This window comes from Mus pahari, chromosome 20 (genome assembly GCF_900095145.1).
Source record: "Mus pahari chromosome 20, PAHARI_EIJ_v1.1, whole genome shotgun sequence".
In the NCBI taxonomy this organism is placed as follows: Eukaryota; Metazoa; Chordata; class Mammalia; order Rodentia; family Muridae; genus Mus; species Mus pahari.
The window spans coordinates 6,579,138-6,595,125 of NC_034609.1; the positions used below are offsets into that span (position 1 = coordinate 6,579,138).

General features: G+C 37.8%; 1 protein-coding gene across 6 annotated transcripts in view; it reads left to right on the top strand.

The window, feature by feature from the left end:
* Inpp4b (inositol polyphosphate-4-phosphatase type II B) overlaps positions 1 to 15,988 on the top strand; it is a 751,408-nt gene that overhangs the window by 636,362 nt on the left and 99,058 nt on the right. For all 6 annotated transcript variants that reach the window (XM_021220100.1, XM_021220101.2, XM_029532468.1 and 3 more), the window contains one exon: positions 11,818 to 11,983. In XM_021220100.1, coding sequence (XP_021075759.1) covers positions 11,818 to 11,983 — 166 coding nt within the window. The remainder of the gene's footprint in view (positions 1 to 11,817; positions 11,984 to 15,988) is intronic.

Sequence of the window (15,988 nt, forward strand, 5' to 3'; positions counted from 1 at the left end):
TGTAGACCAGGCTGGCCTCAAACTCAGAAATCTGCCTGCCTCTGCCTCCCGAGTGCTGGGATTAAAGGCGTGTGCCACCAAGCCCGGCCCAGTTTCTAGCCCAGGAAGCATACCTTCAGCCTGCTCCAGGTAAGCGCTGAATAAGTGCTGTGGTTGCTGGTGAAGATTGCTTTTCCCACGGGGCAGCATTTCAAAAGAGCGGGTCAGATACTTATTCAATTTATTCAGAGTTCCAAGAGGTGTGTGCCTCTTAACCCCACTCAAGTTCAATTTTCTCAGCTCTAAAATGAAATCTGTACCTGTTCTGCTTAGCTCTTAGGATGTATGTACAAGAGGTGGTTTATCATTTTGTGGTGATGCCTGGACAGGCCTAGTCAGATTCAGTGTCTGTGTTATTGATATGTGGTTCTTGGTGAAAATACATGACTTATAGTCTTATTATGACAACCTAGAGACCTGTAGAAGTAATATACATATAATTATAATAATATATTAGCATATTATATGCTAATATGTAATTCTACATATATGTATAACTATGTTATTAGCATATATTAACATATGGGAAGATTAACCAAATAGATCCTCAACGATAACCCAGAGTTAACAAATAAAAATATTGAAACAAAGGTTGGAATACTTTCTCTGACAATAGGATTTCATCCAACCCAGTTTGAAGTCAGATTGTCATATGATACACAAAGAAAAGAGATCCAAGTCATTGCGTGGGGAGGTTTACAAAGAGCCCTTTCCTTCATTCACAATGGACATTCTTCCTGAGACTTGTACATGGGAAGCCCTCAGGGCACCCTAGGGCCTCGAAGAGCCTACGGTGTAATCAGAAACCTCGAAAGACCAGTGGCTATCATTTTAGGCAGCCTGAGAGGTCCACACAAAGTGATGCAAGAGTTTCATGGTCAGAATGAAGCTTCAGACATCCTTATGGAGATGGGCATGAGAACAGAGGTTAACCATTCAAGAAAGATAACCACGTGTGTGAACATTGTGGGGAGAGGTAGTGACTAAGACACAATGCCCAGATAGTTGCCATTATTATTGATTTTCCTGGTTTTGTTTTGTTTTTTAATTGATGAAATTTTACCATAACTGTAATGGAAAGAGCATTTGGTAGTTAGAGGGGATGATGGGGCAGCTTTAGGCTGTCATAGAGTAAGAAACTCACTTCTCATCAGAGGGGTCTTAGGAGAAACATTATATTCATCTGAGACACACAAAGGACTGGCAGAGCTTTGATGAAGCAGTCTGGACTAGATGGATGCTTGAGTTCTTTTCACATAAAGAAGAGCCTTGCATTTAGAGAAGGACAGGGAAGATAGAGGAAGAGAAAGGGGAAATCCTACCAAGGAGACCCGCCAAGGAGAGCTGTGGTCTGCATGAATCTGCTCACCACAGGCCATTCTCTTTGCATTCATCTTGAGCTTAATAGGTCTTCCTGCCACCGTGTCTCCTTGCACATGTTTGGAATCTCCTCTGAACGTCATTATGTCTTGAAATCACAGAAAGAGTTCTTCTAAGTCTAACACAATTAGAAGGAAACTCACACTTAGTAGAGTTAATTATAACTCCCTCTTCCAAATATTTATCTTTGCTAATCATTGCTGCGATGATTACATAGCATTCTTACTGATTTTCTCCAGCAATCAGTTTTCACCAATAAGGTTCCTCTGCCAAAGGACTTAATCTCCATAAAAAGAAAAAAAAATACTCAGTAGTCATAGTAGCCATGTCATATTATATTCATAATGTTCTTTACCTCTGACTGACACGGAAAATCTAGAGAAATTTTAGATAATAGAAATGTCTTTAGAGGTGCTAGTACATTATTTGAAACATAATTAGTGTTATTACTTTTCTTATTTGGTTGTTATAAAACTACCAGGACCCATTACTAATATAGTCAACACCTGAAAACAACTCTGTGTTAAGTGAATGCAATCAGGTTTCAGTGACGTATGAAAATGTTCTCTGATGATTTAAGTAGGCTTCAATTTGAATGTAAGATTGTGCAGGTCCATTTAAAAAAAAAAAAAAAAAAAAAAAAAAAACCTCTGCTGGCGGCTTCACTTAGCTTCCAGAAGTTTACTGTAACCATAACATAGCTTGAAGCCTACAGCTTCTAATAAACATCTGAGAAGTGAATACATCTTGGTAAATTATTCTTGACTCCATTTTAATGCATCTAACAACCTTTTTCTTGTAATCATGAAAAAGAATTTCTGTTATCCCTACATTTGTGTGTGTGTGTGTGTGTGTGTGTGTGTGTGTGTGTGTGAGAGAGAGAGAGAGAGAGAGAGAGAGAGAGAGAGAGAGAGAGAGAGAGACTGTTCTGGTTTCAACTAGCTTCCTTGAGAGAAGATGATGACAGGAACGTGGCTCATAATTGTCAAGCAGATATGACAGAGTTTGATACTGAAATGAGCCATACCGGAAAATGCTTTGTTATTTGTTTAATTTTAGTTATTAAATGATTGAATGCTCCACAGTTTGTTTTCCTAAAAAGTTAGTAAACAATGAAACCCCAATGGAATATTAAGGGAATATTTCATGGCAATATGTGCCAGGAAATTGACTAGTGCAGCTTCCTTCATCTCCCAGTCAGTGAAGATGACATATTGCATTTATCTCTGTCCCCCGCTAGAACAGATGCTTCCAGCAGCTGGGATCCCAAGATTAGTTTGTCCAGAATATGAAAGCGCACCATCTAACCAAACTATTAGGCTGTCCCAGATTTTGTGGCTTCAGTAATTACACCATTCTCTACAACATTGTGGTTTAATTCCAGCATTTACTACGTTGGTGGGTTTGGAGCTAAATCTGGCTATTCCTAGTCAAATAAATAGTTTACTTGATCTTATCATTCTTTAAATCCTGATCCATTTTAGTGAGGCACACAACTAGTAAAACTGTTCCTATTATTGGAAATATCCTAAACTATCATTTCACATTGAATTACATTTCAGCAATCAAATTACTGAACTGATTTCTGCTTCATGTTGCACCCATGAATTAATGTTTATTCTGGGAACGAGAAGTTGCAGGAGGCCCCTCAGGAGAGGAACTGCTGTAGGGAATATGAATGTAAATTGTACATTTCCCAAAGCTGCACATTTGAAACTTTTTACCCTGGAAAAATAGCAAAGTTTGAGAGAAGTTGTATTTACTTGGCTTAAACATTAGGGAATGCATGTACATTGACACATTGCAAGGCACTACATCTGTATATATAAATGCTGTTCAAATACAAGTAAGTTCAAAGTAAGTACAAAGTTTAAAATGAGTCACAAACCTGATTTCATAATCAAAATTTAATCTTTCCTAAGTTCGCATACATTTTCTTTTCTGTTTCATGATACATGTAATTATGTTCACACAAGAAAATGAGTGTTATGTTTAGTTTATAGTCAAATTCAGAACAATATTCACATCAAAAGTTCCTTTAATCAGGTCCAAATATAATCTGGAAGTTAATTAAGGCTTCTCTACAACTCAATCATACCTAATATCCTGCTTTAGAATCAAATTTCTATAAATGGCTTTCTGAAAAAGTTCTTACAAATGCTATACTTTTGTCTAGCAATGTCTGGGGCAAACACAAATGTTTCTGTTTGTGGGAGTGTTGATAGATATATTTACATTACCCTAAGTAGTGGAAGTGAACATAGATACTCATAGAACAATGTTCATGACAATACACATTCAGCTCGGTAATCCCAGCAACAGGCAGCAGCAGTCTGTGTTCTAAATGCCTCTTGCAGGTTACTCTGTCCATCTTTCACCTCACCTGTAGGGATAAGAAGTTCAAAGTCAACGCAAACACAGTGGCCCCTACACAAGTCAACCAAACCATATTTCCATCTGTCCTCTGACTAGCTAGAGTTATGTTAAGGGAAGCCATGGACATAAGAAAGTATTAAATCCTCATTATTCCTTAGAAGTAACTAATCCTTATAGTCAGTCTGACACTAATATATGATCAAGCTTCTTCATTAGCAGCGCCCTGTAGCACAAAAATCTACACACTAAAATTTGACCATTCACTTCTAACATTTTTGACAGATAGCTGTGCACATGTATGTGTGTATTTACTTACATATATTTTCAAATATAAATGATATTGTTTACTAATTACTCTGGGATCCCACCTACATAGCCTATGAAATTCTGAATTATAGTAAGTTGTTTCTAGTTCCTTTTTTTATATTCTTTGTGCACCTAATAAACTTCAAAAGGAAGCTTATTCAATTTCTTGTTCACTATTGTTTTATCGGTTAGCAAAACAGCTTGTGAACCAATGGTGATCAGTACACAGTTATACAATGAATTAATTTCCTCAGAATTAGCCTTCAAATTGTCACTTATGTTTACGTTCTTATTTTGAAAAACTTAAGATTTTAATTTTTTATAATTATCTACTTATTTCTATTATATTTTTAATATTAGAACTCATTAATTCTTTTACAATTTTTGTTCTCCAAGTAGTGAGAAGTCCCTAGCTGTCTCCTCGCCTCATTTGCTCCAAGATTTCACAGCTTCTATTAGGATTTGTGAACTATACTGTTCTTTGTTAGGATAAAATTTTGTGCAAATTAGAGTTCTTATTTCTAATTTTATACTGTCATGTTAATGTGTTTTGATCAAATCCACCTAGCCCCATTTTACATTCAGTTTCTTCCCTATTCACCCTCTCACTGCCCCATCCACCCTCTCACTGTCCCATCTGCCCTCTCACTGCCCCATCCACCCTCTCACTGTCCCATCCGCCCTCTCACTGCCCCATCCGCCCTCTCACTGTCCCATCTGCCCTCTCACTGCCCCATCTGCCCTCTCACTGCCCCATCCGCCCTCTCACTGCCCCATCCNCCCTCTCACTGCCCCATCCACCCTCTCACTGCCCCATCCGCCCTCTCACTGCCCCATCCGCCCTCTCACTGCCCCATCCGCCCTCTCACTGCCCCATCTGCCCTCTCACTGCCCCATCCCTCCGTCATGTGCTGTATCTTCCTAAATTGCTAAGACTGCTTAGTGCTGCCTCTGGGTGTATGGCAAGGAACAGCCACTGAAGCATGGGCAGCCTTGTTTCATATTTATTGGTATTCCAACACCAAAATAACTATTGTAGCAATCTTCCCATTATTCCTCTCTCTGACCATAGGCCCACTCTTGAGCACTGCAGTAGCCATTCATCTCTTAGTAGAGAGAAGAAAAACTCGAAAAGTACTGATCAGAGGCTACTCAACCAAGATCGATGTGAACTTCAATGTCCTAGAAATTTGGTGGCAGCAGCTTTAATTTTGCTTGGTGTTTCTCAGATTATAAAGTCCTGTCTCTTTTAAAAAATTCAGTCACTTTAAATAAATAATTCACTCAAAGAAGTTCTTTCCCTTCTCCCACCTCTTTGCTTTCCATCTCTCAGCCACACTATACAATAGTCTGGCTTTGTGATTAAAATGGGGTCCTCCAAGCAGTCACTACCAGCATCAGAAAGAGCACAAAAGAGAAGATGGGAATGTAGCCAGTTGGTCCCTACATGGCAACTGAACACAGTCTATCTTCTGTTTTCTTGATGGGTGGGAAGCATTCCTGAACTTCTCCAGTCCATTTTGCCCAGGAGATATGTGCTTGGAATACTCACCCACTATTCAGATCTACAAAAGGTGATTAAACAAAGTGGATGGCTGCCCATTAAGATGTACAAATGTTCTATTAAAGAAAAGAAACCCCAAATGAGAGCTTTATGTGCATGCATATTCATGAAATCTTGCCCATATCTACATTTCCCTCACCTATGGTTAATGCTTTCAACTCCAGTCCCTGCTTTATGGCACTTAACATGCAGCTTGGTACATACCTTTTAAAGGTAGTTTTATATGTTAATGTGGGAAGAGCAGCTGATTGGATGAGTTGGCCAAATCAGGCACTTGTCATACTCCAACTCAGTCTGAGTTTTACAAGAGCTATTTTATTCTATTTTATGTAGTAATGGTGATAGTTTTTAATTTGTATTCTATATCGAATGCAACTATATCTTTGGAAATATCATCCCAAATCTTCCATCTCCTAGTCTAGTATCACATATTTTGATGACTGTATTGATTTGCATGTTCATCTTAGAAATGTATTAATACCATTACCCCAGGTGCCTTCAGACATCAATACATTCTAAAAGAGAAAATGAGATTTTTCTTCCAAGGAGATATTATTGATGCTCCTGAACTAAGTAAAGGAAATGCAAGGTATACACAGAGTTTTGACTGGTTATGCTAGAATAATCTCAACTTAAATGTAATCACTTATAAAAACATGTGGTAGCAGTTGTGTGTGAGTTTATAGTGGTGTGTAGGAAACATGCAACTTTCCATTAAAAGTTAAAAATCATTGAGTCATATAGTGACAGCACATGCCTTTAATTCTAGCAACCAGGAGGCAGAGGTACACAGATCTCTTAATTTGAGGACAGCCTGCTCTACAGAGCAATTTCCTTGGTAGCCAGAGCTCCACAGAGAAACCTTATCTTGTGAGGGGGAGCTGAAATGATTAGTATGTGAGTGGAGATAAAACTCAGCATGATTCGCAATAGAAATATTGGTTCCTTCATATCTTTGATGTTTAATACTGACCAAGTGCATAGCAAGTGTCTGGTGAATATGTGTTAATATACTTTAACAGTATGTTTTGAGGATCGCAAGACTTGTAGCCATAGCTAGAATATTTTTTTCTTAAGATTAAAGAGAAATGAAAATCATCTTTGTCTTCCTGGTTGGATAAGGAGCTCCCGGTTTGGGCACCAGCTCTGGTGCTTAGCTTTCATTTAATCAAGAATGAGTAAATCATCATGCTGATGAATGAAAGTGGCCAAAGTACTTGTGGCTAAGTTTAATTGCTACCTGACTGGGAAACAGATAATAGGTCTGGGCAAGGAACCAAACAAGTATGAATAGAGAATTCATTCCTCGCCAAAAAATAAAAAATAAAAAAAAAAAGGTGGCTGACTATATGAGACTAATGGATGCTACAAGTCTTGGTATTTTTTTAGTGGTCTTACATACACTGATAAGTGTTTTAGCCCTATATACCTTGGGTCATTTATGTGCTGGTTGTCCTATAGAACATATTATGTGAAACTCATTTTAACAGTTTAAATTAACATCCATAGAGAAGATCTATAGAAGGAGCTATAGAAGGAGCCAAGATTTTTAGTGTTAAGGAACATGGTAGTCTAGAATAAAATGAAAGGATAAGTTAAGGATAAGATTGACCTTGTTAGTTCACTGAGTATTTGTAATCAAAGATCTTGGTAATGTATTATAGCAAATGAGAAAGTATGTGTGGACACACACACACACATACACACACACACACAATTTTGGTCATCCACTTCAGTTCTGGTTGTGTTATTACATTCTTGATGATCAAACATTGACCTCATTAAAGTTGATCAGCTAAGCATTACTGAGTTGTCTTTTCAAAGTTCTGTATTGATCTTTCTTGATGCTACAGGGTTCATAAACATGTAGCATGCTGAGTAATCACTCTGCTCGCTACCCTCATGGTTCACTCTGACAGCTATAATGTTCTCCCTGTTACATGCTATGACATCTATCAAGCTTTTTCAATTATGTCACTGGTTTCGACCTTTATGTGAGCATATATCCTAACCAGCAAATAAATAAGGGCCTACATCAGCACCTAACTTAGAATGAAATTAATGTTGCCATAGCTTTTCACTTGCTTTGTACCCTCAGTGACTTGAAAAAGTTTACAGCCACTTTGCCTCTCAGGAGAAGGATTGTCATGGAGTCTCCATCAAGGTTAATGACCTCAAATAGAGCTCAGGTTCTATTTAATGAGGGTTAGACTGTAACCCACCACCCTTCCATTGCTTTTTCACAGTAGGTAATTGCTACTAGTTCAGGGGAATGGCCTACCAACCTTTCTCTCTGATATGGAGTCCTTCTCTTAAAACATTGCTGGGCACAGGAGAGCTCCAGAGAATTTGAGTTTCATTTAGTACCTCTGGCCTGCAGAGAGTAGAGAACCCTTTGATTTAGTGCCACATCTCTATCCCTCCTGTATCTTCTCACAAATCTCTGTCTTTCCTGCATCTCCTCATGAATCACTAGCCAGCCTTTCTTCAACCTGAAAACAGACTGGAATGCAGTGTGATTGCAGTAGAGAACAGAAAGGAGTGGCCCCTTAACATCAGCAATAAAAGTTGAATGAGTCTCGCTCACAGACTGGCATGGCAATAGCCATCGAAATAGGAAGACATGTTTGTTAGTCAGCGCCTTCTGTGTGTGGTTTCAGATGTAAATGAACAGGCTCCTTTTTTTTTTTTTTTTTTTTTTTTTTTTTTTCATTTTTTTTCCAATTTTTATTAGGTATTTACTTCATTTACGTTTTATTTTATTTTTTTAAAATTTTTTTATTAGATATTTTCTTTATTTACATTTCAAATGCTATCCCGAAAGTTCCCTATACCCTCCCCTGCCCCTGCTCCTCTACCCACCCACTCCCACTTCTTGGCCCTGGCCTTCCCCTGTGCTGGGTCATAGAAAGTTTGCAAGACCAAGGGGAACTCAGATACCCAAGGTTTCCTTTTAAGAATTTGCTAAGAAATCTTCAGTATTCTGCTTTCAAATGACTGCCTAAAACTGTTTCATAATTGAATTATCATCTTTGTCCCTGTCCTCCTTGCTCTTCTGCACATCCCATTTATGAAATGGATCTGTGGCCTGTCCTCTTCCCCTATTAACCAAGACATTTGAGTTGGTTAAAGTTGCCTGATGGACATTTTTGAAAGGACTATGTGTGACTAGTCTGCTCTTTTTGTCAAACGTGTTTTAGTATGACACGTCTTGGTCTCATATCCAAGCTCAGATACTTGAGGGCTACCATTAGTACTGTGAATGATATTTGTCTCTCTGAACCTGCCTGGGAGCCTCTTCCCCTGACTCTGTTCTATGCGTTACAGTGTGCCATCAATATCTGGGAATTCATTGCAGGAATCAAATATTTGCAGTCAACAAAGATGAAGTTCTAGTTCATTTCTACCACATTAATGGTGAATGTTACTATTCCTCTCTTATTTAAAGTTCTGTCTTTCAGAAAACTGAGTCAGTATCTGATGGCTTTTAACATTGATGTTAACTAGTGTATGGATGTTAGATGAATATAGACGGTAACCACCCCATCTTGTTCCCTTCTGCCTTTTCATCCCTTTTCTTACTTCCAAAAAAATCTGTTGAGGGATAGTCCCTGTCCTATAGTATGAAGGCAGAACTCTCAAAGAATTTACAGTCTGGCAGTAGAGGCAGGCACAAATCAATAAGTTTAATCTGCAGAGACCACAAAGAGGAGGCAGTAATGAGCAGAGTTGGTTTCTCCAACTTCAGAGAGATGGCTTCTCTTTTCCACAGATAAAGAATGGGATGTGTCTGCTCAGGGTCTACTGCTGAGTGTATTCTAATAAAGTTTGATTATCCACTCATTACATATAAGGACCGCATTAGAGATCGTTCATTTCAGTCTCAGAAAATGCCCTCTAAACATGAATAACTATATATGTGACTCCTATTCATCATATTTACTGCATTCCTAAGGGCCTTGGTCAGTGGACAAGCTCCTCAGGCCAATAACAGTGCCTCTGCTTGCAACTCATGTCATGGTCTCTATCAGTGGAATAATGTAATCTTAGGATATGCAAATGAAGAACCATATAGAGATGTGGATATCAAATCATGTTCTAAATATTTTTGTGTTCGGGCTTTTCAAAGATAGAATTAAGAGGAACCAGGTATTCTCTGGTTTATTCGAAAGGCAACATGTATCCTCTAGGGAAAAAACATATTTTCAAAGTGGACAGCAGGAAGGGAATTGAAAATTTGTCTTCCATGTGAAGCTGATCTGAAGATTTGAGAAGAATCTGTTCATTGTTTGCATCTCAGTAATAGAGTTTATTTCCAGTTTCCACTAGAGTATTGCTTCATTCTTTAATTTCATTATTTTACAGATGAAAATGATGGTAACAGTTAAGGTATATTTAGAATAGAGGTCGTTGAGTTACTCATTGTGAGTGGTAGGTAGGTTCCCTACTGAATCCAAAACTGAATGAAGCCTGGCCTTCTAGCGGCTTACTTTTTTTTGCCCAGTATTTCTTGTATACTCGAGCCCACTCCCAGTGCAGGGCACCTGCAACCCATTTCCCCAGGAAGCATAGGGTGATGCAGTTCACAGACTTTATGAGTGTTTTAATTTCCCTGAGAGAGGAAGTCCTTTCGGTGCTGTGAAGGAAAGATCTGCCTCTTGTGAAAAGATTGTTATGATTACTTGTGTTTAATAGCACACTTCCCAGGAAAGATTATAGTGTGACATGAACCAAGATTGAGTCACTAAGGATGCGATCAAGGCTGCCAGTGGTACTGCTAAATTGTACTAACTTCCCCAGAATGCTTTCACACAAGACACAGTGCATCAGTTGGCTCTGACCACCCCATGGTAAAGGAGGTGGAACAAGAATTATCATCCCAAATTTAGGTTACAAGTGAGTCCTCAGAAATGAGGTGCTTTGCCCACAGTCTCACATTTATGTGTTTCATAAATCCTCAAAATTACCTTTCCTTACTTTGTGCCTTTTTAATAGGAAATTCTGTTCCCTTCTCAGCTATACTGAACAAATGTGTACATACCCAGGAGGATAAGCTCTTCAACTTAACTTTTACAAGAGAACAATCCAATAACCCAAATTCAGATGCAGGTTTTTCCTTTCAGATTTGTCCTCTTCCAAATCAGTTTTCTACAAAATTAACTTAGATGAAAAATGCACACTTTTAGGAACTATGTAAACCAGCAATAGTATTCACTCTATGCTAAACAGCCATTCGGGGTATCTGAAATAGCTAGGTCATAGAGGAGGTATCCCCTAAAAGAGTCCTCTCTTCATGGAAAATGCCTCAAAACCCCGTGATTCATATTAGACATCTTTGCTCTCATCAGTGCCTGAGCTCTGTGTCTGACATATGTAGGAAGAATAATAAGAGAAGCTAGTCTCCTCTATCAAAGTAACTATGCTTAGAATATTTATTTAAAAATTAATGCAGTTTTTATGTATCAGTGAATCTAAAAAGTACAAGCTTGTCAGAACTGGGGACACAAGAAGCAAAGAGGCCCCTTAGTGACATGAGATGTTTCACAGGAAATGAATCTCTGAGATGACATAAGTTATCAGAATATCTAAAGATCTGGTTGTCAGAACTGTATTGAGAGTGGGGGAAGGGAGGTTTGTCAACAAGGGGGACAGACTTTTATTTAAACAGATGAACACATTCTAGAGTTAGATGTTGGTGGCAGTTATGCAAGAATGAGAGTATTGGTGATGATGTATCCCCAAGAGTGCAAGGTTTATCTGTTGTACAAATGTTGACACAAGAATGAAGAATTCCTGATGTAAGTGATAGCCATTCTTTAAGATATTATATCTTTGCTTTTTTATTATATGTATAAAGAAAACCTATCTCTAGCAATCTGTCATAATTTATGCTCAATTCATGGTTAAAATCACATAGCACTTTATTATATCAAACATATTATATTAGCTAAAGAATTAATGAAACTTAACTTTGATTTTAGCAGGAGAAAAATGGATTTGGGGGATATTTGAGATCTAATATCTGACCCAAATAGTGAAGATATTGTAGCAACTCACTCAATACTCGGATGTTTGTAGCTTTGTTTGCTCCTTTAAGATGGTTAGTGATGATTTAGTCATAAAAATTTTAGTGACTTTCATACTGTCTTCAGGATAGGGTGTGGGTCAACGTGGGGAAGAGCCTGAACTACATTATCGCTAAAGTAGACAAACTGATCGAGAGAGACAGTCACAATGAAGAAGGTGCTGGAGGCAGCAGTAGCAAGGAAGGAGAGGCGGACCCTACCCTGGAAGATTCCATCACATCTCACCCATGTGGTAAGAACTCATTTTTCACCAATCATTGGCTGAGTAAAGAAAATGAGAAAATCATGATAAAATGAGATAGAATGAGAAGCGTCAAGAGCACCTTTGGTGAAAGAGCGGTGACAGAACTTGATGCTATTCTGGCACAGATGATGGAAGGTTATTTGTCAAATTGTGTCAGTTGTGATTTCAGGTCTACTTGCCAAATTCATTTTTCTTTTGCTATATGAACCTTCTTGGAAGATGGCCACTGTAGCCTTTGGAGCAATGGTTCTTAACCTGTGGGTTGTGACCCCCAAAGGGCCATCAGAAAACACTGATATTTACATTACAATTAATTCATAACAGTAACAACATTACAGTTACAGTGTAGCATTAAGAATAATTTTATGGTTGGAGGTGACTACTGTGTGAGAACTGTACTAAGGGCGGCAGCAGCAGGAAGGTTGAGATTCACTGCTTTAGGTTGGGAGATGGTCTCATCTTCTTTTACAAGTTCTCAAATCGGTAGTTGAGATATAATAAAGCATGTGCTTTTAATTCTTAGTGACTTTTAAATATTTCAGAACTTGATATTTCCCACGGATCCTGAACAAAGTGCAGCATGACACAGAACTTTTACATTATTCTGAGGGCGTTTTGTTATTCTAAAACACATGAGAAGGCTCGATTCTGAGTGTTATTTGTTATCATAGCCTAATGCTGTATTTTCAGGCATGTGGGTACACAAAGACACACATAGACATATGCATATTCATGTAACTCTATACAAGTATGAATAGAGGACTGTACAGAGAGGGTCTGGGAGAAAAGATTATAAATCGGCAGCTAAATAGATATTACATGGTTGGATAGCTAGATCATCAATGATAGGCAACAGCATTCAAATATCTGCTATATTGGTTCCTTGACTAGCAAGTATGATAAACATTGTAATAATATTTATGTCTTTGTGAATAGTTTTGTTAATTTTGTTAATGTTAATAAGAACAAAACAATATTGCATATATTTATTGACATCAGAAATCCTATCACAACTGGCCTAGAATTTTGCTGAGTATCTTGTGCTTGAGGGAATTAAAAGGCATTTTTCTAATTTTGACATCTAAAATCTATTCTTTGGTTTTTTTGTTAGTGTGTTTGTTTTCTGGTTTTTGTTTGTTTGTTTGTTTGTTTAGAAAAATAAATCATTTTCCATTAATTAATTAATTTATTTATTCACTTTATATCCCGATGGTAGCCCTTTCTCCTCTCAGTCCCTCTCTCACACAGCCCTTCTTCCTTCACTTCTCTGAGAAGGGGGAGGCTCTGCTGGGCACTGACCCTCCTTGGCAAGCCAAGTCACTACAGGTCTAGGAACATCCTCTCCCACTGAGGCCAGAAAAGGTAGTTCAATTAGGGATAACAGCATCCACAAGCAGGCAACAGAGTCAGGGAGAACCTCCACTCCAGTTATTGAGGGATCCTCATGAAGATAAAGTTACATATCAGCTACATATGTATGGTGTGCCAAAGTCCAGTGGATGGATATATTTTTTTTTTGACAGGGTTTCTCTATGTAGCCCTAGCTGTCCTGGAACTCACTCTGTAGACCAGGCTGACCTCAAACTCAGAAATTCACGTGCCTCTGCCTCCCAAGTGCTGGGATTAAAGGTGTGTGCTACCATGCCTGGCTGGATGGATAGATTTTAAAATTATTGTTTTCCCAATTGGTTTGCTTGAAGCTCCACTGCTTCATCATGTGTCCGACATATGCATATATCAGTGGCTACATACATATATAAAATGTGAGTTTTATACACACACTTGCATGTGTTCATTGTGTCCATGCATCCACTTGTGTGCCCTCTATACACACACACACACACACACACACACACACACACACACACACACACAAGATTTAATGAAAAAAAGAGGCCAGCAGTTTGAAAGAGGGTTCTATGGGAAGCTTTCGTAAGAGGAAAGGAGAGGGAATAATGTAATTATAATATATTCTCAAAAACATAATTTTATAGTTCTATGTCTCCTCATATGTTTAAATGATAGAATCCTTCGTAAATTCTTTTTGGAAGTAATATCATTTTGGAGTTTCCTTGTGTAGATGGCCCATCTCCCTCTGTTGTACATCCCAAAGTGAATAGACAATGTTCTTTATGCTCACACTAGGTCTATATCTCTATACGGAGATGTTTTCTTATTTAGTAATACTATACTTACTTTTAAATTAGTGAACCTAGTGAGCCTTAAACTTCACATGGATTAAAGTGCAGGGGAACACCAGGGCAAAGAAGTGCTAGTGGGTGGGTAGGGGAGCAGCTGGGGGGGGGGGTATAGGGGACTTTTGGGATAGCATTTGAAATGTAAATGAAGAAAATACCTAATAAAAAACTGGAAAAAAAAGTAGAAACTTGTCATAGTTGTGTGTTAACTTTCTTCAGTTAACCCTGCCTTTGCTGACAAGTGTGAGCCAGAGTCAGTAGTGCTCTAGAAAACAGAGTTATTTTGCAGAACCTAAAGATCAAAGATACAGAGTGAATCAGGCCATCTCTTGAGGGTTTTCCCTGCACCATGATTTACCATTGAAATAATGGCTATATGACTTTTGTGTATGTTGAAACCCTTCAAACAGCCCAGAGATGCAAATAAAGTCCTTGAAATATTTGAAATGACCCAAGTTTTTCATATCTGGTATTTAACCAGAGCAAAGCTCCTGAATTAATGTTACACTTTTAAAATAAAATGAAGCTGGAGAGATGGCTCGGTGGCTAAGAGCACTGACTGCTTTTCCAGGGTACGGGACTTGAGTTCTCAGAACTGACACAGCAGCTCACAACTGTCTATGACTCCATTTCCAGAGGATGATACTCTCTTCTGATCTCCAGTGCCACCAGATGTGCACACATATGTAAAGACAAAACAACTGTATGCATATAATCATAAATGAATTTGTAGAAATTCCTGTAGATTCACAATCTGATCATCCTCTGGGATGGTTATGTTAGCTAACTGGTTTTGTTTTCCTTATTTTCACCTGATTAGACAAATACTTTTGTTTTACATTATTTTCTTTGTTATACTTAGATAGTACTATTTAAAGTATATGAAAAAGTTGTTTAATATAGAATATGATGTCAGATAATTTCAAAGTCGAAGATTTTGTTAACATTCTACCTTCTGGTCAACATTACAGAGAGAGTATGTTTCAAGCAGGCCATTATATCAATGATATGATTTTCTTAACATACATAAATATGCATCTTGCAAGCAGTTATGTGTTTAATAATACTTAAATAAATTTCAGGTGATTCTGCTTAGGTAGAATGACTGTAATTAACTAAGTCAGTTGGTTAATAAAGATAACCTTTGCTTCTATCAATTTATAGCCTCTTGGATGGAGGCAGGTAGCGCATTCAATACCTATACTGACTTGTCACACAACCAATATAGTATAGAAGGATTTTGAACTAATAAAAACTCAAGTAAAGCTATGCATTTGGTCCATGCTGTAGTACAAATTATTACTGATAAGGATAGTTGAGACATGTGCCTACCTTCCCTTAATTTATCCCTAGTAATCCTATGAGCAAAGGCAATACATTACAGAGTTTCTTTAAAAAGAGCAGATAGGATTGCATATGCATGGTGATTTTATTTCAACCAGATATAAGCATTTAGAACATTCTTCTGTTTATAAGCAGATACATCCACACACTCACAAAAGTATTTCAAATAAACTGAAATACCCACTATAAATAAAATGTATGTTTTTATGTCTTACATATCAGTATTATCTCATCAATGTTTCATGGAAATGAGATTTTAATGATTGTAAACGAATTTAGCAAAGTAGAAACTGCTTTTTTAATATTCATTTATTATATTAATGCTATAGTTAACACACAAGCATCACTGAATATTTAATTCTTCAACTTTGTGGATAGTCTCATTTAAGTTAGACTGCTAAGAGTGGAAACATTTTACAATATTTCCTTCCTCCAAGGCATTATTTGTTTA